The following is a 27061-nucleotide window of genomic DNA, read 5'->3' as shown; positions in this document are numbered from 1 at the left end:
AGCATCACATAACTAAGTCATCCATACAATACAAGAAAGGAAAAATCAATCATCCACTATTGTTTTACATGCATTATAGAGTACCTAAATTGTGACACTCCTAATCTGGGTAGGTCCAAAAAAAACACCAGTTGGATTCGCTCCCTTCTCCCTCAAAGGATTCATAACTAACTTATAACTGACAAGAGAATTGGTACTAAACTTTTTCTCCAAAGGTTTTAATGTCAAAATAGAGAAAGAAACCAAGGTTTTGAAAGCCATCATACTATGAATACAAATATTTTGCTTGGATTCGCTCCCTTCTCCCTTAAAGGATTCATAACTAACTTATAACTGACAAGAGAATTGGTACTAAACTTGTTCTCCAAAGGTTTTAATGTCAAAATAGAGAAAGAAACCAAGGTTTTGAAAACCATCATACTATGAATACAAATATTTTGCTTCAAATTGTTAATCAAACTTTATGATGTAAATGCACAGACGGCATAAATAAGTAGAAAAGACATCATTCATTAATGGCCCTGATAAACCATATAGTGTGTGAGCTGGTGCAGAGAAAATGTAAGGGAAGTATGGCTCCTTTGTATGATTGCAGTATAGAAAATTTTGAGATTATTCTGCAGCCATGCGTTCCCTTGAAGGGTCATTATGCTATCAAAATATTAAAGTAGTACGTGAGTGGTCTGCATGGGTGACATTTTTTCATAGGTTAATCTAACCCTAAGAACTATTATTCTTCCCATTGGAGACATGAATGAATCTAAATGAGCATTCAAAGAGAGGATGATGCGGATATGAAAATATAGACAACTGTTACAACTCATGCAACCCATTCCCCCAAGTTTAAAACCCTTAATAAATAATGAGTTTAAGTTTAAGTAGTATGCTGATACATATTCTAAGATTCAGAGTGAGGAAGTGTCAGAGTTCATAGCTTTAAGTTGACATATCACACAACCTTTCAAACCATTGTTCCACTATCAAATGGTCTAATCTTAACCCTTAAAACTCCTAAAATCTGATTGATAATGTTAATTCGCCACTCCAGCTGCTACATATTTCCTTGTGAATTAATTACAAGAATCTGGCGTCAGATTAGGATGACAGCTTCTACTTGATAAGTTTGAGTATTCTCGTTACCTTTTTGCTAGATTATGTATGGATATTATAGAGAAAATTTACATGTTGATCACTTCAGGGAACTAAAGGGTTAAGCCGTGTTTCTACATCTTGATCCCTAAAAAAATTTATTTTAATCAAGAAATAACGCTATTACAAGGTTTACCTTTACAGCTTCACTCTGCATAGGCGAAAAAAATTTTCTAAATTTGGTTGATGAAGGAGGGAATGTCAATGTTATGGTTATTGATAAGTTTAAGGACCATTCACTAGGATTACACGAACAAATAATTTTTTATATCTATACCGCTGAAACACGTTATGGGCTCATGTTTTGCAAGGCGGGATTTCTTGAAAACATCTAAGTCGTTTTGGACCTTCGTTTGCCCAGGACGTGCTGGTAATGCCATCCGATTTTAGTTTGACTGATCGTATAAGCGCTTCTTCATCCTGATAAAAACTTTCCAGACCACAATGGAACGGAAGAAAGTCTTACTCAGTCTTAAAACAGGAACGTCAAAGAAGAGATCAGAGGTATGGTGAAAATGGCTTAGATAAATCTACGTCGTTATTACTAGTATTCGATAGAATGATCAATCGGAGCATGTGATGAGCTATGAAAAAGAATTTAACAACACATGTTACTTGTTGAATTTAATTTAAGCTGATAATTTGAAAAGAGAACGTCGGAGCGTATATCTGATTTTAGCTCCGCGTGTGCTGCTTTTGATTAAATTACACGGGCGTGTTTGAACTTGCACAGTATCCACATTGTTATGTTTATTATCACATTTTTATCATTGAATAAACTATTTTAAAGTCTCTCTAGTCTTTCAATCTTAAATGTACACTCTACACTGTAAGTATATATTTTTCAGTTTTTTACCTAAATAGTCATTTTTGAGTTATTTTTTGGAGGGATAGATTTAAGAGTTGTTCAAAGTGTGGTTAGGCATTAAGCTGATGGTGTTGCCTAGCAAAATATTGCTAGGCAATATCTATGACTCGGAATTTGTGATTCCCAGTCATAGAGGCCCAAATCCCAGGTCTCATTTTACCCCTCCAAGCCTTTTTCAGACAACACAAGCTCAATTTCTTTACAACACAGGTAATGTTGAAAGTGGTCATATTTTCTTAATCTTTCAATTTTTTTTTGGATTAAAGGAATCAACATTAGAAGGAATGACCTCACAGAATGGAAGTCTCCAGAAAGCCATTTTGAGGGAAAGCACATCAAACAAAACTACTTTGTCGAGAAGTAGAAATAACCTTGCTACTGAGGAGAAATCAAAGGCTCACGATGAAAGCTTTAACTTCCACTGTTCTTTTGAAACTAATTCCAGTGCAGAGCAGGATAATGACATTCCTTCTACTCAACCAGTATCACATGACCAAATACTGGAAGGTACGAGTTATGTAAAGAATTAAGTATAATATTTTTACTCTGTCTTCAAAGGACAAGTAGAAAAAAAAATGCAATTTCAACACTGGCCCATACTTGAACATTTTTATATAATGGCAAAGTGCAGACAATTAACTATGTATTAACTTATTTTGTAACCTAATGGTTGTCCTTATGAACTTGCAAAGACATGCTAAGGGAAGAGCTCTCGAGAGCCCACAATATAGGGTTCATTGCACACAAGGGGTGCAAAAATCAAGTTGAAAGGTTTTGTTTGTCTCTTTATGTCTTACATGTTCTCATACAATGTAGGTGTTGTAGCATTCATTGAGGTACGGTCAAATACTGAAAACAGATTTGATGGAATTTCAAAACAAGTGGAAATGCTTGGAGCAACAGTAAGTAAATCAGACCATATTGACCCTGTAATCAGTTGTTTATGGATATCAGGTAGTAACAAATTCACTCATTTTATTTTTATTTCCTTTTGTGATAGCCTGTGTGTAACTGTCAAGTGACAAGAAGCTGCAGACTTTGTTACCTGTTTTGGAATAATTTACTCATTAAAATTGAGAATTTGATGTAAAACAAACCAGTATCCAAACACTCTTGAAAATTAAAGCTAGATCATGAAAAATACCATTTCATTTTTTCCCAAAATTTTCTGCAATGTATATGGCAAAGAAAATGTATACCATACACCATAGATGTAGATGACTTAATGATAGAAATAGACATACACCTTCATACATGTACATCTTGAGTTATATATAAAAAATTGGGGGAAATGGAATCAATTTGTTAGGAAAACTTTTGTCCTCTCTGTTTTCATCCTCTTTCTCTTTTTGCTTGGCTTTAACAAACCACTTGCTGGATTTCAAATGAATATTCTTAAATGTTTTCCACCACAGGTTGTCAAGAAGCTTACTCCAGAGGTTACACATGTGGTAAGATTATTTACATTATTTAATTCTGTGCTACATTGAAAGAAAAGAGATTTAGAATATTCAATTGCACTTGTTTGCATTTAATTTATGTGAAAGAAAATTTAAAAAAAAGTGTTTTCAATGGAATGGGTTGTTCAAAAAGTCATACTAACAGTAAGTGATCCTTTACTGACAGAAGTTACAGGTTCTAAAAGTCATTTGATAAACATATCTCTCTAGATATTTAAGGATGGCAAGAGGACAATCAGGGAGAGGGCACTTAAGAAGGGAATCTACTTGGTGTCTGTTCTTTGGGTTGAGAGCTGTCGGCAGAGTGGAAAACGTGTATCTGAGGACCTCTTCCCAGTTATTTCACCTGAGGAGGCTGCCACACCATTGTTGGTGGGAAGACTCAAGAGAACAAAATCCATGCAACCCAAAGCCTTTGAAGAAGATGTTCAAAACAGTGCTGGTAATTTCTTGTTAGTCCAAAAGTACATGTAATATTCCTTCACAGATGATGTTGTGCAAGATACAGATGAACCTGTTTTAAGCGGTCCCCCACGGGGAATGGTAGGGCTTAATACAGGTTGCCAGCAAATCACTTGTGTGATGTTTGTGTGTAATAGTTGTCCTAACAGTCCAAACAAGAAAGATAATCTTCAATGAGTTGCAAACATTTGAACTAAAGGTGATAACATTGATTTCTAAAATAAATTTGCCTTAAGTGAACGTTCAGTACAGGTGGAAGACACTAGAAACAGGCTTTTCAGACTTAGTCAAGGGCAACCATGACCACTTGATAGAAGTGAAAATTACAGTACTCAAGGGGAAGAAATTTTGGGACTTTGACAACTAACAGTTTAACACAGTACCCTTTTATATAGGTTGCACTGTACTTGTATTTCATGTCACATTTTGTCTTTCATTAGACAGAGGAGACAGAAGGAGAAGGAGAAAGCTCCAGGCAGAGAATTTAACCCCCACAGGTTGGTGTGTTATATATATTTTTTTTCCAGAATTGTTCCTGTAGTACCGCAGTAATGGTTTGTCAGGCTTCTTGCATCTAAAATATTCTTACAGACAAGCATACAAACTGGCAAAACTTTTATAAATGAGGAAATGTTTGAACCTTCTAAACTGTATGACTGATTATACGTGTATTTTAGATATTGTAAAACCATATCTGTGTTTTTCATTTTTCAGCTGTGGTTTTCTGTGCAGAAACTCAAGATCCACATAGTCCGGTAAGTATAGTGTGTCTTACTAATGATGTTACAACACTGGTATCCCAGTAGATATGTAGAATGAAAGAGGTTGGCGAAAGGAGGGAAGTTTTCCATTTTGTATCATTTGTTATTAATCAAAAGGTTCCTGAATTGTTTTATGTAAAGTGAGCTTTACATAAAACAATTTTCGACACTGTCTATCGATATTGCTGATCCTAGCAGTATGCAGGACGCGTGTCATATGAACTTCGTAATAGACCTCGCTCACCTTGGATCTCTGTGGCTCAGGGGTAGAGCATCGGAGTGCGGAATCCGAAGATATGAGGTTCGATTCTTCATGGGGACTCAAAAATTTTTTCTTTTTCCCACGCTCGTGATAAGACGAAAAAACATATTTTTCTAAAATTGTGTTGTTAAAATGTGCTAATACTAAATAATTGTTTATTGCTGAAAAGCTACCTACTGCATGCAGCCTCTGCGTTGTTCTCGTTTACCTCTAGCAGATTTATTATTCTTTTTTTTATGCTTGAGTTAATCTGTCCGTCTGTTTTGTTTTCAGTTAACTTTCAACTCTCCCGTTACACCCCACATCGTACCAGACACACCCAGTCAAAAAATGGAAAAATCACCATTTTTCAAAGCACTCAATTACGGTAAACCTTGGTGCAGTGTATTAATAGTTTACGTAAACGACTTTTTTTACACATACTTCTTCCTTGATACGCCTGTATTATCCATCAATTAACTTTACTCACTTTAAAAAAATTACAATAAACACACGCTGGAAACGTTACAGATGTCGGGAGTGGGTTATCATGTGTCGGAGAAGTATCTCATTCCCATCATTCCTAGTTACTCGCTTCGTGCTTTGAAAACCGAGGAAGAAAATACATCAGTGTGGGTTTGTTGGCTTGTGAGACTTTAATAACCTCAGCCTTCATTGAAAAAAAAACCTTTCAATTGAGGAAATTCCCCCTATGTTGAACCTTTTGATAGGCTACATACTGCAATACACATGAGCGCTATTATGTGCCGGTGTAGATACATGAACGAACCCGCTACAAATGAGTGCCATGAATCAACCTGTGATGAAACCTAGACAGTCAGAAGCTTTACCTAACGAATAAAACTCTAAGCTACCCGAAAACATAGGAATAAATACTACTTTTGAGAAGAAAGATGGTGTTAGGAATTACCTTAAGCCGCTTTCTTGAAATATGAGAGGCAACATCAGTCGGCTAAGAGCGTGCGGTTTGACGAAAGATTTGCAGCGAAATATCAAAGCCAATAAAACATAGAGCTGTGGTTGAAACATTCGGTTAATTGATTTGAACAATTCTATGGACGTAAAGTAAAAGCATTGAGTCACTTACCTCTCGAGAATTTTCTCTGCATTGTATATAAGCGTGGCAAAGAAATAATGCACGAGATATTGACGCAAGCTGCCACAGTTTTCCCGCCAAAATTCGGACTCGTTCGTGTTCCCTTTTGTTTCATACCACGTTCCTCCTGACAACTGAATAGCAAGAAAAGACGGTATCTGACCAAAATTTAATGACTTTTTTTTAATGCGAGCGTACTCTTTCAACAGATGACGAATCGCCAGGGGAACCAATCACATCGGGAAAAGACCACACTGACCAATTGTCAGACATTAACCAAGAAATCCCGTCAAGCATCAGCAAACTTAAAAGAAGGCTGCTGAGCAAGAGTACTCCATCAAATCTACCCACCCCTCCCGTGGAACAAAAAGAGACTCCATCCGGGCAGATTCGAAAAACACCGAAAGATGTGATACTGACAGGTCAAGTTTGTGTTAAGGCTTTAAATATTTTCAGTAGTCTCTGGTTTTTTTTGTTGAATGGTAGGAAAGCTCAACAGGCTGTGTGGTACATGTTTTTTTCTGCCTATACTTGTACATTGACGATGTGATGACTGCGTACGCTTATTTGTTACGTTGTGTAAAACGGGGTCCTTTTGTCAAAGTTGCCACATCTCAGCTGTGAATTAGAGTTTGAAGTTTATACATTTCCACCGTTTGTATCCCACATTTGACATTTTAGCTGTTTTGCGTAAGAATTTCGATATTCTTCATTCAATACTCCCTCTCAAGGCTGTATCTCCTCTCTTTCCAACAAAAGCAGGCTCTGAACAAGGCAAGAAAAGAAAGAGGCAGGAGTCGACCAGAGAAGCACTAAACGAAGACATCAAGGCAGGTGTTGCAAAGCGAAAAAAGAAAACCAAAGTTGTAGAGGAAGTGCAGCGTGAGGAAAGAGACCATGAAGAACTTATAACAGATACTGAACGCACAAAGTCGACCGTACAAAATATATCTGATGCTAAAAAGGGAAGAAAGGAAAGAGCATCACAGGCAAAAGGTTAAGTATTGTGTTGAATCTTGTAGAATCATTTTTTTGTTCACTTCCCTTCAAACACCTCCTCACCTAAGCTCAACATTCCCTACAGGTTAGAAAACCCATTAAATTTACTGTGAGAGTGGGTCGCGGGGGAGCGTAAAAAAAATAAAAGGCGATGCTCGTGGCTATCATCTGATTGGGTGTCGTTTAGCAGGGTCTCGACGGTGATTGGTCTCCCTGAACGATGGGAAAGGGATGTCGCTCTTGGGCATACAAGGGTTTTTGGGGATCTGCCGGGTATCGATCTTAAAGGATGAAGTGAGTAGGGATGAGATCAATTGAACCTTTGCGCAACCGCATATACTAGCTTTTGTGAATACGCTGACAAAAAACCCTTCCAAATGGTTTCGTTTCATTTTTTAATGTGTTTGTTTTTAACACGGAATGGCTACTTCCAGTTGATTTTCGATTGGCAGTCGTAGCCTTTCCTATACAATTGTGCTTTCAAATACAAAGTGAAAACTAATCAAGGAAACTTTTAAGAATTGATTTTCACATTCGTTAAGATACAAGAATGTCCATATGTGCTTTTATTTATACATCGGCTCATCATTAGACCATACTTCATTTTTATTTTCATTTTTTGTCCTCAGAAGATGAAAAATGCGTCACAGCAGGAACCGACGATGGAAAGAAAAAGCAAGACAGTGTTTCAAGGAAAAAGAAGACTCCAGCTAAGCCAGGAAAGAAATTCCCTTCAGGTCACAATTCAGATCAAACTGGCGAAAATATCGATTCAGACTCAGGCGTGTCCGTTACAGAAAGTAACAGAAAATCCTCACTGGTCAATAGGGTGTCTTTTCGTCATAAGAGGTTTTCTAAGACAGAGGAGTTGGTTGGCCAAGCAACTAAAGCAGTGGAATTTGATGACTCTCTTGTTACGGAAGACAATGAAAGACAACATGAAAACAATGTTAAAGCAAAATTGAATGTGAGTAAGACAAAGAAGAATTTACTGCGGAAAAATACAGTCAAGAAGGTTAAATTAGTGAGTCCAGCGAAATTGGAAAGTCAGGTTAGTATTGGTAAAAACAAAGGAAAAGACGGATTTGACATCAAGAGCAGTGTGTTGCAGGAAAATGATGAAAACATGAAGAGTGGAAGGCTGTCTTCTGAGGAATCTCAAAGTGATGACGAGGACGCGGATGCAGAAGGCAGCACGTGTACAGAGGAAGATGAACAGGAACTTCACCTGAAAAATGATCGGAAAACGGAGAGAAAACAGCGCACAAAGCTTGTCAAAAAGGTTAAGGTAAGGCGGCTGATGATGCCTTGATTTTCTCGGGTTGATCTCTTACCTGAGACAGGTAAAGAAAAATTGAGTGTGCTCGTACCTGAGACAGGTCTGACACGTTTGTTGGTTAGTTTACGTTACGCCATACAATCAACATTTCCGTCTTTTTTCGCACTCCTCCTGCTTTTCTTGGACAACATGGTCAGGAGATACGTGTAGTCTTTGTTTCCTTTCGAGCCCTTTAAACTTGTCCTGGTTTAGGAACGCTGACCTGTGTAGTATGAGCCCCCTTTCCACCATTTCTCCTCCCCCCCCTCCCCCCTTTAATCCCCACTAACTTTACACAGGGAGCAAGCAATTACTATTGCAGCAATGCATAATCATCGATACAGTTACATGTAGTTCAAGTTGAATTGTGATGATATGACTCAGCACAATTTACATTACTCATAGATTGTCCTTGTAGCACCGCTATCTCCGAGATTCTTAATGTCAGGATGCAAAATATCCAGGGGTAAATTACACTGATACTCTAGCAGGTGTCATTAGTAAGGGACGCCATCTGATGTTTGGGACAACGATTCACCACAGTATGCAAAAATCTAATGATAAGCTAAGTGGGCCTTTGCCATTTTTGCTAGTGGCATGAAGTAGTTGAATAAAATAGTTCAATGATGTAAGTAAATGAGAGTGAATTTGGAAGGTCCTAACTTTCGCTTTTTTCTTTCTTTTCACAGCCGAAGCGATCGATTGTGATGACAAGCATGCATTTTGGGTACGGAATTTTAGTCAGTGTTGTGCCCTACATTTCACTGCCATTCTGTGATATATTTTGTAAAGCTTTCAAGGTGCCATATCTATTTCTTTCAGTGAGCAAGATATTGTTCTGTCTGTCGTACGTAAACTGGGCGGATTCTTTATCGAAGACCGAGTCTCTTCTTCTACTAGTCACGTGATCGCTGGAAGTCCTCGCCGCACCCTAAACGTTTTAATGGCTGTTGCTCAAGGATCATGGCTCGTGTCATCAGCTTGGGTAAGGAAGAAGGGAGGAGGACAAACATTAGTATATAAATAATAACTTTTTTAACCACTCACTCTTAACAACCGCCCTTTGGGAACCCTTTCCTCCTCTGATACATTTGAATAGGCTTGATTACGTTACATCATGACTTTTAAAATTACCGTTAAATAGAAAAAAACCTTAAAAACAGACGTCCACCCACAACAAGAAATACCAGAAATGTGATTTGGCAACTGATGGAGAAGATTAAATGACATAATCGGCCAGAAACTTGATTCACTGACCGGGCTGAATTTTTTTTAGGTCCAGCAACTGTGACGTATTCGTCTATCTCTTTCAATGGAATGAAATGAAATCAAATTCGCTGACTTAAGAACTTAGAGAGGTGTTTTTTGTTTCTATGCAGGTGATGAAATCTCTAGAAGTTGGTTATTGGGTGGACGAAGAACCCTATGAATTATCAGACGCATTTCCTGCTGCACAGGTGGGTGATCCGGTATGCTTATTTGGGGCTTGCTCTTTTCCTAAGGGAGATCTTTCATAAATATAAGTCAGCAATGTGTGTTTATTTGCTGTTGTGTTTAGCTTTGCCGGCTGGAACGTATCAGTGCTGGGCCGGGTTACCACCAGGAGCTCTTTGCTGAGTGTCCACCGATGTATGTCTCTGAAAACTGCGCGCCTCCGAGTGATTCTTTGACCTCCTTGATAGGCCTCTGTGGTGGAAAGGTAAGTTGTGATTATTTAATTTATTGGTGCAGATTAATTTAGCAGTGTCTGTTTTGGATAGCAAAGCAAGCCAAAGCAGTGATAAGAGCTGTTGTAAATAGTCGAGGAAAGCAACCAGAACTCAAAACACGCCTTGAAAAAATCGCGCGAAGATCGCTAAAAACGCGCTGATTACAGAACTGTAACGAAGTTTAAACTATAACTGACCATTAGATAGCCAGTTTAAAATCAGTTTTAAATATTGCTTCCTTGGCTGGGAAAGCAACTGGGCCGAGTTGTTGGAAATATGATTTGCACTAAATCAGATTAAATGCTATGGGATCATGTTTCGATTTGAACGCAGTTACATGTACCTCAGGGCTCGTACCATCCTGTCTCAAACAACCTGGTCTTGTATATGAATACGTTTCCTCGCTTATGTCAGCTCGTGGAGAGGTTTTACTCTCCATCCTCACTGTTCTAAATTTTCTTTTCCTTATTTAACTAAATGTAGGTTAGTACCTCTATTAGAAATGCTGGAATATGCATCGGCTCAATGGCAAGGAAAACACAAGTTGTGAACGTTACAGAACAGTGGATTCTCGGTGAGTCCTTCTCCTGACAAGTTTTTTATGCCTTCCGAAAAGAAAAAAAAGAAAAAAAAGTGAAAGATCTGGAAAAAAATCTGGACTGAGGCAGTGCTTATTTGAAAATTCGCTTATGTAACGGGGCTCAAGGCATCCTTTAGGGTTAAACCGTTTGACTGTTCAGCTCACAAAAGTGCCAGTTGTGTAATTTCTCTTTACAATAGAGCGATTTTTAGGTAAGTGTCGAAAGTAAGTCAGGATTGCAATGGGTTTGGCTCACTGCACTCTGTGATTGGTAGGCAAATTCACGCCCGCTTCTCAACCGGTCAACCGCGCGCTTCAAGCAGTGTGGTTATTTCTCATTTAAGTTCTCATTGGCTCCTTGAAACATTCATTGGCTCTTTGAGACTTTCACTTCTGCTCTCAATCTAATGAGCTAGAGGCTGTTTTTCTATGTAGAAAAGAGACTCAACGAGTCAGATGATGTGAGATGAAGGACTTATAGGTTTCTGTTGATAGAGCGTCCTGGAATTGCGTGTGGTCGTCGCGAGCAAATGATAGGCAAGGAAATGGACCTATTTGAAGTACTTGTTTTGAAATTTAAGCGGCAGTTCTCTTTTGTTAGTTTTGATTTCAACATCGCGGAGGTCGTTTGTTTTCTTATTTCAAAAAATACCATAGCTTTGACATCATCTCTTCCGCTGTACAGCCCATTTCTTCCCTTTTCCTTCTCTGTGGAAACTGCACGAAACTTCATATGTTGGTTAAATACACCTGAAAAACTTTGGAGATTTTCTTTGATATAATATCTTCTCTAGCGGTTTGAGAACCGTTATTCAGTGATGCTGATGCATGAATGAGTATTGTTGACGTCCACTGTTGGAATATTTAGCAGAATAGCATAGGGGTTGATGCCCTTAGAAATGGATATAAAAATCACCTCAGTTCTTGATATGCTATTTTATCTAGATTGTATTACACAACACGCTGTCCTGCCTTTTGCCAGCTTTGCTCTTAACACTCCAGCAAAGCGAAGACGAGAGGCAAGTCCAAGCTACTAAAAGTGATTGTTTGTCAAAGTAACTCTAGAGACCGAACGTGCACGGAATTCTGTCAGCTCGCTGCTACAACAATCCTGACCGAATAGCGCATTGCTAGACCTGGCTGAATGATGTTCCCCTGCAACACTTGCCAAGGATATCAGATGGTATTCTGAGATCATTACTATGCAAAGCATTTCAATGGCAATTTGTATTAAACTTCTTGCCAAAGCTGGGAAATGTAGATTTTGGCCGGCACTTGCAGTCGTAGGGAAATTCATGATAACTTCATCAACGGTGAAAAACATTTTGTATTTTCTACATTTGCACGTCACTCAGAGTTTCGCTTTGTGTATAACCCTTTATAAAGTTTTGTACAATGTCAGTTTAAAGCTCAAGTGTCGTATGAATTACAAGAGAATTCGGCGTTTGTCGGAGCATACAAAATATGTCGTCTCAAACACGACAATATGATTGAACTTGGTGCCGAAGGAGAATCAGTGAGGATTTTAGCATGCACTTACTCCGAGGTGCATTTTACCAGATAACTTCAGTCATCAACTGTGGCAGAGATACTTGCACTGATGACGGACTTTTGCAATGGAGGGAATTTTATACGTTTTATACTACGTTGCATTAAATTCAATGAAGTGTGTGTCATAAGGAATCCAAGCAAATCCGCATTATCGAAAATGTTCGAGAGCTGTCTTCGAAGGAGGGACTTCACAATTTTATAATGTCTTATTAACTTGTTGTAAACTATCTCAGCTTCCAGTAAGTTACAGAGCAGCTAGGGAAAAAGGGGATTTATGTATGAATCAGATGTGAAAATGTTGCCAATTCAAATAGATTCCAGTATGTTGATTAAAGAGAGAACATAAGTTGTATGAATTTTTTAATGTCTTTTGAATGTCTTCGTAAATAATAACTGTTTTCTGAACGTGATAAAAAGGGTGCCATCTTCCTTCTCCTTCTCCACGTTGAATGAGCGAAGCTTAAAATTCGACCCCTCCTCATAACTAAAGCCAGCTGGCCCGCTATTAAAACAGGAGAAATTCAATAGTAGCTTACGAACATCATTTTCGAAGCAATATTCAATGTCTTTTGGCCATTGCGGAATTTACATAAGAAAGAGGGGAAAAAAGGGAAGCTGCTTTTTTTATTCTTTTTTTTTTTCACTTTTGGTTTATTGATTTATTTAGTTTTTACAAACGGAGTATTCAGTTTGGTATTTGTTATCATGAAATTTTCCATCTGACCCCAATACCTCAGTACTTGACTGTTTGAATTCTTGGCAGCAAAGAAAAATTGATACTTCACAATGCCATACCACTGAGAGGTACAGTTTGTTAGTGACCTCTGATGCACAGTCCCCTGCTGTATAACAGAGGGGCTGATGATTGATGAGTTTTTGCTGTAAACATTCTCTGTTGTTATGACTTGACATCCTTCTTAAACCACGTATGACCGTGAGAAAAAAACTCTGCGGACCTGTTTTCCGGGTCTGCACAGTATAACCCGCTTGTGAACGGAATCGAACGTTATGGACTTCAGGCGTGGGCAGAAAGCCAGGAATCCAGTCCAATCCACTGAGAAATCATTAGACAACCTCGAAGTATATAAGCGCATTTAAAGACGATTTAATTCAATTCTACCAGACCTAAGCTTTTTGTTTATAAATAAAACACAAAGATAACTTTTTATAGAAAAAGAAACAAAAGCTACATTTTATCAGTCGTGCCAATGATTTTCCTGTCCCTCGACGTACTTGAAAAAGTGTGAAAAGAAAACATTTGGATTTGTCTAGTTGTGTGGTCGCTAGATCCATTCTTGTCTGTTCTTTTGCTCTGCAGGAGAAACGTTTGAAGAATGCAGATGTTCTGAAGAGTGTCGCAATTGATTTTATAACATTCTTGACCTTCACATGAGAAAAAGCTGCCTGTTTGTTTTTCCAAAATATTTTAGATGACGCTGACCTGTTGTAGCTCGTTCTATAGTGTTTGTTTTTATTGCTGGTTAGTTTCTCGTCATACTTTCCTATTTTTAGGCGTAACAAATGAAACTTTTTTTTAACAGTCACGCTAACTGTATCATACCTTGAAAAATTAGTTTACGGGGAACTGAATGACGCTATCCTGTAAGCCTGGGAGGGTCCGGAAAGACCAAAAAAATCGCTAACATGCTGTGCAACTTAAGACTTTTCTTTTCTAAAACATGTGTAGCAGCTGTTATCAATCAAAGCCAGACGTTGTAATGAAATCGTGGTAGTTGAGTGGGTATTCCTGTCCTCTTGTAGAGTGTCTTTTAAATTTTTGAAGTACGTCAATTTGAAATTGTTACTTGTTTACCATTAAATCGTTCTTTTTTTTTGGTTCTTGTGGTTCAAAAAGGTTTTAAAAATTGGAACCTTTGCAATCATCTGAAGTAACCTGGCCAAAATTGAGAGACAAATAATGACGTTTGCTAAATAGTACTTTAATAGGATCCCACGCCGGATACACAGACAGGAATAACGATTTTGTCGCTAAATGTTTGATTTTGTTTGGGAGTTAAGCGGAAACCTTCCTTTCTTTATCGTGGGTTTCCTTGCTGGTTTAATCGCTCTGAAGCAGGCATGTAGTTGTCGAACATGTGGGTCAGAAACTGCTTGTGGATGTTTTTCTACTCACGTGTCGTCAAAGATTTAGTCCAAAATTTTCAATGAGTGTGGTCGGTTTTTTCTCCTTGGGAGAAAATGAGGACGCGATAAACAACATACGTGAAGTCATTTGCAACTTTTTCTCTGATCTACAGGTTTTGCCTGAAGCAATTTTAACTTTTATCCATTGCCAATGGTCTGAAATGGAAAACGATGAAACAGATATGTATCTAATTAATTGCTGACAATCAGTTCAGGGGTCAGAACTTTTTCAATAGTTTACTAGGAATGCGCAATGGCAATATTGTGCTCCCGATATGCAAACCTCGATTGAAATATATTTACTCACAGCAACCTTAAATTTATTTTAGGGAATCGCCTTTAGCTCGCAACTTTCCAACCTCCTTTCGAGGAAGTTTCTCTGAATGTGGTTTCTTAACATTTACTGTCAAAAGACGATAACTGCTGTTGAAATTACACACTCAGTCATACCGGCTGAAATCAAAACAGAACGTAGGAAGACAGGGATTCTCTCCACGGCTGTTTCTAATTGGCGAAGAAAGGCTGGTCAGATGCGGTGGAGATGGAGTAAAAAATTCCGCAGAAATTTTCTAAAATCAGTTAGTCTCTCATGTGCAAAATCGATTATGGTAATTGTTCTAATAACGCAGGGTTGTTACAGTGAATTAAAAATCCATTATAAAGGCGTGCCAGCGAAGTTTTAAAAAACATCACGGACTCATCGCGTGTGGGTTTATAAAGAGCCTAAGAAATTGCATTTGTTTGGATCTTGTTAAGCAACAGCCAGGATTAGTTTCTGACAGATGGGTTTGATATCTTGCATATGCACTGTTTTATGCGGCTTTGGTTTGTTTCATTTACAAACATGCTCCCTTTGAATGCCCTTAAATAAACGTTTTGGAGGAAATCATTTCACCGTATGTTGTCGCCTTGAGCTACATGTAACGAAACTAGGTTTAACTAGGGCAAGAAGTCTTTAATCCCGTAGCTATGTTACAAACTGAAAAACATTTTAACTACTTAATTTTGTTTTTACATTCCTTCGGTTGGTTTTATAATATAAAAATAGGCTTTGTGGGCTTACAAGTCATGTGGATTACGTTTTGTTTGAACAACTGACAGAAATCACGTGAAAAACAAAACAAATTGTCATTTGCAAGTAAAAAGACTCGCCGCTGTTTAAGCTGCAAATTTAAATTTCTCCCCAACAACTGCCAAAACTCTCCCAATAAGGTTCTGTACATCTCACGCCTAACTAAATATATTTTCCGTACAACTCTAAACGTACAATGAATGTTCTGGTCATTTTCTAACTGTCAAATTCTGGAATCAAATTTAGGGACGTTTCGAAAACTTTCGGAAGCGATTCAAGAGTCTCTCGCTGTTCAAATAAGCATCCCAGAAAGATCTATTGCAATTTGCCGTTCGCTCGCTCAATTTTCGGGTTGAGACTGAGGAGTTCTTGTAATCTTTACATCTTCTTCACTTTCCTGCTAAAACAATAAACAAGAGATAAGTCAGTTATCTCTGGTGTGGAACAATGTGAACTTGGTTGAAGTGAAAGCAGACAGTTGCCATGTAAATCTGGTAAAAGTGGTATGTGCCCGAGTGTAACATCTGTTGAACATTATTTTGATCCTCTTCAATTTGTGTACGATTTTGACATTAACGAGGAGAGAGCGTGTCCCACTCGGCTGACCATATGGAGCTGGGTTTTATCATCGAAAACAGATTAGTTCGCATCTTACAAGTTCCTTCCTGTAGTGTGTGGAATTAGGACCAAACTGTCCCCGTTTCTGTTCGATGTTCAACAGATTTAGATCTTCTAAAAGTGCGTAATACTTCAAGATTATAATTTGTGGCTCATGTCAATTTTAGAAAACAGGAGCCCCGTCTGTAATGAAACACCTTACACATTAATCAAAAGCCAGAAGTTTCTTAAATTAAAGAAAGCGAAATTTCCAGACTACCCGTCTTTGAGTCGCTGGAGACTCTACGGTTGGCCCACTGTTCACAGGTTTTATTCTGGTTCGTGAGTGTTTGTTCTGTAAAGGTGCCCCAGCTGTTTAATGTTAAGGATCTGAGAGATTTTGAGGGTGTCTCTGGGTTCGTGCTTGTCGAGACATTTTTCCCATTGAATTGTTTTAATTCCTCCGTCTTGTTGCACGAAACAGAAGGCAGTTTGGAACAATTTGTGTAGTTTCCGCAAGGAAATATGTAGCTTATCTAACACCCTCGTAACAATGTTACTCAAAGGCGAATACCATGCCGATAAAAACGTTATTACCCTCCTTGCACTGCTTTTTATCTGATATTTGAGTATATTAATATCCTTACAATTTCACGATCTTGAATATCGACTAAATATCTGGGTAAACGTGCCCCGTTCCGAAGGGTTGTGCGCCATAAACCGGTCTATAGCGCGTCGTGAATTTAATGAGTAGACACTCCGCCGCAGTGAAACACGGCCTGATTATGAAAAGTCCAACCTACCTCTTTCTCAGCGGTTGTAAGAAATTGTCTTAAGCGGAACTCGACTAGTCTTCTTATCGGCTGAATTCTTTACAAAGTTGTTTATTTGGAGATTCGGCAGTTCCAAAGCAGACTCGAGATCCTGAATGTAGTCAATAACGTGCTGTAGAATTTCGACTTTACTCATCCTTCTGTTAGCAGGGATGTGCGGTACCATGGCTCTGAGCCTCGCGTAGCAGTCGTCCATGTTGTAAATACAGCCTTGCTCGAGATGTGAAACACTGGTATCGCGCGCACGAGCCCTAGAAATACTTGAAGTCGTTGTCGTAGTTGAACGCAGGGAATCCTCCCCGGCGTGAAGGCCAGACTTTGTGGATTGAGGCTTCATTCTAGCGTTTGGTGTGAAGCAACGACGAAGCAACGATCGAAAGAGCTCACAGATGTTCGTCGCTTGAAAGCTGTGAAGGTATTTGGCCGCGCGCGGAAGCAACTGTGTTTTGTCCAAGTGCTCTCGCTACGCGGGTTTCTAACTCGCAGCTGTGCAAACTTGGTGACAAATTTAAACCAATCGCAGGCAGGCCTGACATGGACTGGAAAAATCAAAACACGGCTTGAAACATGTCAAGAAATCGAACGCGACAGCCAATCGCAAACAAGATCTCATAGGTAGCTGACTTCAAAATTTTCGTGTTATGTCGTCACGAGCACCTTGTCTCTCTCATGAAAACATAATCACGTCGCACACAATATTGATCTTTCCTGATTTAAATTTCATAATTTGTTGCTATTTACAGATCCCTAGGTGTTTGATAGCCGATATGCGATGGATTACACCGTGCTTGACGAGCTGCGCCGACTAATTACATTTTCACTTTGTGATTGGTTATTTTGGACTGGTCCACTTTTCAGTCCTCGTCCTGCATCACGATTCAGTCACAGGGGCTGCATATTCAAATCTCATTTATTTTAACACTCCCCTACCTTGTCTCGTTTTTTTTTTTTTTTTCTGTTTTTTTTGTTTTGTTTACCTAACCCATCGTGGACCATTAGCCACAAAACAGCTGAAATAACTCTATGGTGATGTGGACATGTGTGTATCTAAGGTCTGTGAAGGCCGCCGTGAAGTGTTTGACGCGTTTGGTTTAGCGCATCACTATGTGTCTTTTAATACAGTTTATTGGTTATTCACATCCTATTAAATGCCTGCTTTTAGAAACTCAAAATCGAGTTATTCCGGACACCCTTGTCTTAAATTTCATCACAGCTTTCCTTCACAGCATCTCGAGAACGCAAGCTTGAAATTTCCTTTCTTTTAAATTCAGGAAAAAAGTTGTTTCTTGGGAAAACTAACCGTTATTTCGGTGGAAATGTCTCACAAAACACGAGCGTCCAGTGCTTAATAACAATCGTATTCACCTAAAATTTTTAAACGCAATTTTACTAGTGTCGAGACATCTGGTTTAGTTTTGTCTGAAAATTCTGCTATATCTGTGTCAGCCTTTTACTACACGTGTTTTTTTTTTAGTTCGTTCCCTTTGACAGATTAAGAAAACGGAAGTGCTTTTCCTTCCCAAGGTTTGACGAGGAATATGGTTTACAGAGGTGCTCTTTCTTCGCCTGTTCTCAAAAACAAGCGAAGGAATTTACAGTGACTCAAGTGTACAATCGCTATGACAAAGAAATTGATTCTGATCGACGACGGGAGCATTCCTGGACGGAATTGAATCCAATCCTAGTCTACCGCACAAACAGATTTTCTTAATCTTGCTTCAAAGACCTTTTTTGTTTAAATCAGACCACTATACAGCTTGACGAAAAGTGAATCTTATCTCAGTTACACTACGCTGAGACACAATCTTGGGCATGTTTTTTTTTTCCTTTACAGGGAACTATAACTGTAGAAGACATAAAACATACGCTCAGCTGAGGGCAGCTGTCGTGTCTTTAAGCTGTTAAGAGTCACCCTGTAAGCTGTTTGTTTTTCCTATTTCCCGATGCGTGACTGGAGCCTCCGATGACAAAAGTCCTGCGTTTTAGCCAAGCTTCCTCGTGAGTCCTACTCGGAGGTTGACACGTAATACTGATCCAAAATTTCGCTTTAAAAACATTTCTGTCGTCTTTCTCTTCGATCAGAGCGTCTCGATACAAGCCAAGTTTTCTTCGCCTTATCTATCAGCATGATCAAGCTTGCCTAACACGCGTGTTACCGATTAGCTCTGACTGGTTTATTTAGATTACTGGGAATTTACGTCTGGGATGAAAATTTAGCAGCTTTTTCGGCTGTCGCCACGTTCACGCCTCCAGTGTCAGACACATTAGAGGTCAGGCGATGTGCTTCATTAATGGTTTATGGACAAAGGACCGCTTTTATAGAAACTTGGAGCCGAAACAAACTCCCGAGTGGTTTCTTGCGGTTTGTTTAGTTAGAGTCAGAGAACTAGTGGGGCAGTGAAATTTCCTGCACCTAAATGAGGTCTTGAACTTTTGACAGGACATAATTTATGAACGTGGTATGACAAAACTGCTCCGGAATGACGTGACACACGCAGCTCATTCTTAAAGCAAATACAACTCCTTTGGAGGAGGGAGAGAGTGCAATTCTCACTTAGGCACCTTACTCTCAAATTTAACTTTCCCCCGTCCCTTCCGGATCCCTCGCAGGCTGAAACTCCTTCGTAAATTGAATGCGTGAGAATACCGGTTTTATATTGTGAACAGACAAATAATTTGGGAAGGTTTTGTAAATAGTCACCAGATTGTTGCCCGTCAACAATTGCTGTAGTGAGGGAGTCCGAGTCGTTAAGCGGTGCTCGAGCATTTTATAGATAAGTAACGTTTTTGGTATAAGCTAAAGCATTGAGAGATAATGCAGTATCAAGGAAAGGAAGGTACACTTGTAGTTTGTGTCCGTTTTGTCTTTAGTGATCAGATCAGACAACAATCAGACAGGAATCATAACTGCGTTCTTGAGCGGAAATTTGTCGAAAGACCCGCAAAACAAGATTTTGCGAAGACATCGCTACATGAGAATTTAAGACGGCCTACAAGTCGGCTGACTTTTTTCAATGCATCCATAGAAACCAGAATATCTCGTGACATCACTTTTATGTAATTTCACTTCATTTCACTTTGGCATGATTTTGGACGCGAAGGGATTTTTCCGCTTTGTTTGACAGTGAATTTTTGAAAAGATCGTTCAATAATTCTTCCCAATCTCTCAGCTGTTCTTAGTCATCAAGACGAGCAAATTTTATATACTTTCTTTTTGGAAATAAAATGTGTTAGTTTATATTTATTCTCTATTTTCCTATGTATTACAACCTTGAATTTAATTCTTCTTTGTAACTACTTCAAAAAAAATGTTTACTGATGTCGCAAAACAGTTCGTATTAAAAGTCAATGCTTGCTTACAGCATAAATGTTGGCTACTTTGGTCAAAGCAAATTCTGATCTAATCAGCCTGCAACATATTCTCTATTGTACAATTTGTGCTTTAACCTATTTTTGTACATGGTCTTTGAATCGTACTAATAATCTTGAATATTTCCTGCAACTAATTCATCACAATTTTTACTCATGTCATAGAACGTGCAATTGTGTGTCATTGTTTTCACCATAGATATGGATGAACCCTGTATGTAAAAGGTGCTACCTTTAGCTACCTTCTAGAAACACGTTAAAAAGGACTCCTAAACAGCACTAAGATAGTAAATGACATACTAACAATACTTATCATAATCATAATTTTTGTTGAAATTTACTAAAAGTTTTGTCCCCCAGATTTCTGAGACCAGAGAATCAGGGCAACCATTGTTTTGTTTTCCAAAGGCACAGCTTTGCAAAATTAAATTTAAAATGACAACTTACAATTCAACACATTCAAAGGAAAATTAAATCTCAGGGCAGCAAGACATGGTCATGGATAGCTGGAAATATGGATAAAATATATTAGATGTCTGCTTACAGTTAATTGTTTAGTATTCCAAAAGTTAAAAGGGAAACGATTCATGCTATACAAGAAAGAATGAATCCCTCTCTTGAGTTGTACTTTAGCAGGGATTGATTCCTAGATCTACTCAAATATCTAAATACATTTGTTAAAGATGTCAGGCACAACTATCCTACCATCACTCAAAACCGCTAAAGAGACTGGGGTACGCAAACATCCCTTCCCTTTTATTTCAAATTTGGTTCTTAACTTTCCACTTGGAATAACAAGTAGTTGTACTCTTTGATTCAGTTTATCATAGACCTTCAGCTGTCCCACCTTGTCAATTGACAAGCCACGCAGGTCATTGAACTGCTTGTATGCTATTCCTTAACTGCCAAACCTATTCAGAAATGTCCCCTACATGCAATGGTCATCCCTGTCTGACATATGCAACAACAAGTCATGATTTTAAGAGCAATCATCTGCAAAACCCTTTTGTGGGTAGGTGCAGCAATTTTTGGAAGAGTAACAAACAATTATCTGATGTAAATCCAAATCAACAAGCTAAGGAAATCGATTGATGCTAGGCTACAGCCAGCAGAGAGAAGGGGGGGGGGGTGGGGGGTGGGAATGTCAAATCTACTCATAGATATGAACACAATGGTGCAGGGAGTCTGACACGACTATCCTTCCATTGCTCAGAACAGCCATGGAGACTGGGGTACCCAAGCCTCCAATACCCTCTCCTTTTATATCAAACTTAGTCTGAAACTTTCCACTCGAAATATCAAGAAGCTGAATTCTGTGATTCAATTTATCACAGATCATCAGTCGTCCTGCCTTGTCAACTGATAAGCAACATGGGTTATTGAACTGTTTGTTTCCCACCCCTTCACTGCCATAACTGTTCAGTAACCTCCCTTCCATATCAAACGTTTTGATACGATGGTCACCCTTGTCTGACACAAAAAAATGGTCCCTGTATTGAATACAATGACTGGGAGAGGTGAGCTGACCCTCACCAATTGTACGCAGAAGTTTTCCACCAGGAGAAAATATCTTAACTGATTTTTCACGGCAATCAGGAACAATGATGTTGCCATCATTGTCTACAGATATACCGCAAGACTCTGGTAAACAGTGATCAAGACTTGTGCTGTTAACAATCTGACTCTTAAACTCACCTTCCCCACCGAAAAATTGAATTCGCTGGTTACCACTGTCCCCCACAACAATGTTGCCATTTGCATCAAAGGCTATCCCAGAGGGCGTGTGAAATTCCCCCTGTTTATCACCCTTTGCACCAAAAGATCTTAAGTAAGTTCCATCACTACTGAATACCTGAACCCTGTGGTTATCAGAATCAGACACTGCAATTTCATCGCGTTCATTTACTGCCACCCCACATGGCCCATTAAACATTCCTTCTGAGGAACCTTGTTGTCCAAAAGACATGACGGGACTGAACTTTCTTGTATCAACACTGACGGCAAAGGGACTTCCATGAACATGCTCTCCGTTTATTTGTATCTTGAGTGATTCTGTTGGCTTAAAGCCATGCCGCTTGAATTCAGAAAAATAACTGATTTCATAGGTTCCATCTTCGTTGTCTTGGATTTGTGTTTCCAGCTCTTTTTCAGAATATGAATCACCACCCACCACCGTCACACAGTCATGTTTTTGGTAACACTGTTCACCTTCTCTGTTCCTAGTTGTCAAAATTATATATGCTTTCAGCCCTTCGCACGCTTGAGTGAGTCCTCTTCCAGTGGCATCTGACAGATGTGGTCTGGTTTTGGTGGGAAAGAACTTCAAAGTACCAATGGTTTTCCTGCACACATAATCAAAAAACTTTTGATTTTTCAAGAAGTCACCGAAGACATCCGAGTCATCACTCTTTTCATCGAAATCTTGAACCACTTTTGCTGGGTCATTTTGCAAAACGTTGTCTATGAATTTGTTAGGCTGAACAATTTCAACGTTTGGGCTTCGTTTAAGAAGTGTTTCAGCTAGTTCCAGAGCCTCCTCGGTAATTTTTATCTCGCGTTCATTCTCGCTATGTCTAGCCTCTTGACACTGTATTGACTCTTTCACTTCAGTGATGATCGCTTCTTTCTTCGCTTCGATTACTGAGATAATTTCATCAGCAAACTTCTGTACGCTTCTTTCTACATAGGCAGCGTTTTCTTGAATTTCAGGCCACTCTTTTTCGAAATTTCTCATTTCATCTTTCATTGTTTTTAATCTTTTTTTCTTAGATTCAATCTTTGACTTAAATTCTTCCCTTCGTTCAATTGCAGCTTGCTTCAAGGGTATCTTGTCGTGACCGTCGTGATGTGTCAAGGCGCAAGCGTCACAAACGATGGTTCCACAAATCGTGCAAAAGAATTCAAGTTCTCTCCTTTCGTGTCCAAGCTTGGAACAAAATGCTGGTCGCTTTAAAACTTCTTCAAAGTCTTTATCTTCAAAGTTTCGAGTTGCCAAAACGCGGTGTTTTTTGTTTTCCCGGATAACGTTGTGAGCAGAGATACAATCTTCACACCAGAGTGTCCAACATCCGAAACAGTACCAACTTTGAGCGCTTATTTTGTCGCAATTTCCACATTTTACATCAGTAGTATCGCATTCTTTAATGGCCTTCAAGTCTAGCACACTGACGATGCGAAAGTTAGACGGTAAATCTTGGAGATTACCACTCTCTGGGACTTCACTTTCCCTTTGACACTCAGGGCATTTTATGATGTCACGGCGGCCACTCGTTCGCAAGATGTTGTTCAGGCAACGGAGACAGACACTGTGTAGACATTGTAGCGTCTTTGGTTCATCCAATGTGCTTTTACACTCAGGACAGAATATTTCTCTGTGCAGATTGTTTAGCAAGGTTCTTACATCCATGATAGACTAGCCAACTTTTTCGAAGCCTGAAATTTAAGTCAAAATATCCATGTGACATGGAACATGCAATCTTATTTTTCTTGATTGGCTAAGACACGCCATGTAACGAAATATGCCCTATGCAGAACTGTGGATTATCCTAAACAAGGGAATTTATTCTCTGGTCCTGACGTATTCCCATGTAACATTCCCAAATTTCTGAACTTTTACGAAGAACGTCTTCGTTTGAAAACTCGATTCTAGATACCGTGCGCTGGAAAAATTGCGTCGAAGATGATAAACACGGTATCCTTCATTTGACGCGAAACTATGCTCATATTTCTCCCCATGGCCATTTACTTCTTCCTTAAAACTTACAGTTTTCTTTGAATCTCGCACAGTTGCTTGCCTCTCGGAACAGATGTAGTACAAATAGAGCCCATCGTTTACGTAGTGAGAAGAAAATTTATGTTGAGAACGAGTTTGCCTCAGTCACCGTGCATTAATACATTTTGGTTGACGGTTGGTCACTAAGAAGTAAACCTATAAACAGATCTGGCAACCTGCAGCGTTTGGCTCAGAACATAATTACAAAACACAATCCATCCATGCAGATTAACCATTTAATTACTTACTTTAATAGACCTGAAATCGAGTTATTTCAAATACAGCTGTCTTAAATTTTGAAGTTTGTAGCTCTCTTCTATATAGCACCTCGAGAACGCGTGTTCGAAATTTCTGTTCGATTATATGGAAAGAGGTTGTTTATGAAGAAACTACAGTATTATAATATATTGTACTAACTTTGGAGGAAGTTTTCCCCATACATGAGCGTCTAGAGCTTTACAATATTAGTCACTTATGCTTAAATTTTTCGTGCAATAACTCTTCCTAGTGTTAAAACGTCTTGTTTAGTTTTTCTGAAAGTTCTGCTTTATCTCTGCCAGCCTTGTCCTAAACGTGTTAGCTTTTTTCAGTTCGACGTTCCCTTCGATAGGTGTGCTTCCTAATAAAGTTTACGGACAGAGGGCTGCCCTTTAAGAGAACTACAGTAACTGGTTTCTCGTGATTTCTCCCGTTGGAGTTGAAAGGATATAGAGGAAGTGGAATATACCACTCTTAATTGACTTAACTAGGCACTAACAGAACACAATATAGATACATTGCGTGACATACCTTCAACGAAATCATGATAACATGACGTGTCCTCTATGCTGTGCGGCAGGCGCACATACGGGAGGAGGGAGTCCGGAGTATACTGTTCCAACTTAAACGCCTAACGCTCAAATGCTCTCTCCTCCGTCTGGGCTCCACGCCGGCTGAAGCTCCTCCTGAATAGTCTTAATGTCAGAAGGATACCTGAATTGCGAGGATGTCAAGACAAATTAAACAAGCAAAGGAAGCTGTCTTAACAGTAATTCCAGTCTGAAATATTGTATGGCAATATCCCTTGTTGTAAAGGAATCATATGATGATGTAGAGATTATTCCATGGAAAGTGAGCACAAAACGATTCTTAATCGCGAGTTAGAGTTAGAGAACGAGTGAACCAAATATTGTTCAAGAACTTTCCATGAAATTATGTTTTATATATATATATATATATATATATATATATATATATATATATATACATACTGATATTTTTTCTCACTGATCGACACATTTCAAAGATTGGAAGCCATTTGTTGCCTTCCTTCGGATGACTGTCTTCCGTTTCCATGATTGGACGAACAATGTATTTTCACAGTTGTTCGTTCAATATATATATAAATAAATAGGGTAATTTTATTGTTATCAACTCAGTTGATAATACAAAATTACTCTGTTACACTCTTCCACACCACAGTTCTTTAGAAACTTACCCCCTTTATTCATTATGAAATAAATAGTTTTTCTACGGAGACGATTTGGAATCAGTTAGCCAGGGTTATGAAAGATAACGCAACATTGAGGAGGGGGAGATCTGCAAATATTGCTGAAATTTTAAAAACGCTTTTTTTCAATGAGTCTTTAGTCAGCATTTCAAAACGTAAATTCTTAAAAATATGACGTTTTAGGTTGTTGTTTTATAATTGTTTGGTTCGAACGAATTAATAGGTTCTGAAACCAAGAGTTTGCGAGGAAATGGTTCATGAACACTTAATTCAAAGAGACAAAAGACGACCAACACATACATTCAAATCGCATTTCCACACAAAGAAATTAAATTTTAATCGGTCATGTCCACATCAGTCAATGTTAGAATGCAGGTGTCGGCTTCAGTTTGCGCTTCAAGGTAATCCATTGAATTCTTGACCATGGATGTGAGAACCTTGCTAGATAATCTGTACGAAGAAGTATCTTGTTCTGTGTGTATGAATACATTTGATGATCCGAAACAGCTCCCCTGTTTACACAGTTTCTGTCTTCGTTGCCTAAAGAATATTCTACGAACGAGTGGCCGCCGTGATATCATAAAATGCCCTGATTGCCGAAGAGAATGTGAAGTCCCAGAAAGTGGAAACCTCGAAAAATTGCCTACCAACTTTCGTATCAACAGCTTGCTAGATGTGCTGGCTATCAAAGAATGTGATACTTCAGGAGTGAATGCGGAAATTGTGAGGAGAGAAGCGCCCAAAGTTCATACTGTTTTCATTGTTGTGCTTTCTGGTGTGACGAGTGTGTCTCCGCGCATAACATTATCCGAGCTAATAAAGAACACCGCGTGTTGGCCCTCAAAGACTTTGAGGATCAAGACATTAGTGAAGTTCTGAAGCGATCCGTGTTAACAGTTTTCAAGTGATCCAAAGCATCTCTAGGACCCTAAAAAGAAAAGAGTAGCTGGAATAATCTTCTACGTCAAACAACTAAAGACTTCCAAGCGGGAGTCATCTGTGAAGCCAGGGCCAGGGGTGTTATGCAACGCTTAGGTGCCTTGCTCGATCACGACGGTCACGCGCAAGACGACTTTTGGAAGAAGTTGCAAAATGAAACGCAGAGGAAGTTGTTGAAGTCTTCGATTGAGGACTGAGACAAGAAAGATTACAGACGATGAAGAGAAAAATTAACCAGTTTTGACGAACGAAAAGTGCACAATATTCGAGAAAACGCTGTATAGTTAGAAAAGGGGCCCGTGCAGCAATTTGCTGATAAAATTAAATCAGTCATCGAGCGAAAGAAAAGGAGATGATCGAAGAAGTGAAAAAACAGGCGAATGAGTCTCTCCAGCGTCTTGAGGTTAAAGAAGCGAAAATGAGCGAGAGATGAAAACCACCGAAACAGCGCTTGAATGGCGGAAACGCTTTGAAACAGAGCCCAGATGCTGAAAATCATACGGCCAACAAATTATCGATCAAATGTTAGAACAGAAGCTGATGAGCAAGTTGATGAACTTAACGACCAGCTTCTTTAGCTGTGATCCTTTTTGGGGTACGATTTCGTGAAAAATCAGAAGTTCTTCGAAA

The 27061-nt window shown here is 38.9% G+C and overlaps 3 protein-coding genes across 4 annotated transcripts; 1 reads left to right on the top strand and 2 right to left on the bottom strand.

The window, feature by feature from the left end:
• The first annotated feature begins 1484 nt into the window (after nucleotides 1-1484).
• Nucleotides 1485-12548, top strand: LOC131768907 (microcephalin). The gene is made up of 17 exons (XM_059084608.2): nucleotides 1485-1653; nucleotides 2284-2524; nucleotides 2834-2919; nucleotides 3433-3468; nucleotides 3688-3919; nucleotides 4380-4436; nucleotides 4654-4694; nucleotides 5236-5329; nucleotides 6268-6480; nucleotides 6821-7054; nucleotides 7687-8345; nucleotides 9065-9102; nucleotides 9198-9360; nucleotides 9755-9832; nucleotides 9934-10074; nucleotides 10568-10658; nucleotides 11610-12548. Exons 1-17 carry the CDS (start codon nucleotides 1594-1596, stop codon nucleotides 11699-11701), a joined length of 2556 nt encoding a protein of 851 aa, XP_058940591.2. The 5' UTR covers nucleotides 1485-1593; the 3' UTR covers nucleotides 11702-12548.
• Nucleotides 12549-16839: 4291 nt separating this feature from the next.
• LOC136279247 (DNA-binding protein inhibitor ID-2-like) lies at nucleotides 16840-17199 on the bottom strand. Its single transcript, XM_066162855.1, has one exon. It carries the CDS (start codon nucleotides 17197-17199, stop codon nucleotides 16840-16842), a length of 360 nt encoding a protein of 119 aa, XP_066018952.1.
• Nucleotides 17200-20107: 2908 nt separating this feature from the next.
• LOC131768934 (tripartite motif-containing protein 2-like) lies at nucleotides 20108-23672 on the bottom strand. Of its 2 annotated transcripts, XM_066162887.1 has the most exons (2): nucleotides 21927-23672; nucleotides 20108-20737 (listed from the first exon to the last, which is right to left on the bottom strand). In XM_066162887.1, the coding sequence occupies exons 1-2, from the start codon at nucleotides 23635-23637 to the stop codon at nucleotides 20709-20711; spliced, it is 1740 nt and encodes a 579-aa protein (XP_066018984.1). In that variant the 5' UTR covers nucleotides 23638-23672; the 3' UTR covers nucleotides 20108-20708. The 2 variants fall into 2 exon arrangements, with proteins under 2 accessions (XP_066018984.1, XP_058940618.2); XM_059084635.2 differs by having other exon boundaries at nucleotides 20108-23672.
• Between the last annotated feature and the right edge of the window lie 3389 nt (nucleotides 23673-27061).

The sequence above is a fragment of the Pocillopora verrucosa genome, chromosome 2, assembly GCF_036669915.1.
Source record: "Pocillopora verrucosa isolate sample1 chromosome 2, ASM3666991v2, whole genome shotgun sequence".
Lineage (NCBI taxonomy): Eukaryota > Metazoa > Cnidaria > Anthozoa > Scleractinia > Pocilloporidae > Pocillopora > Pocillopora verrucosa.
The sequence above is the reverse complement of the archived record's forward strand: the minus strand, read 5'-3'. Positions and strand labels throughout refer to the sequence as shown.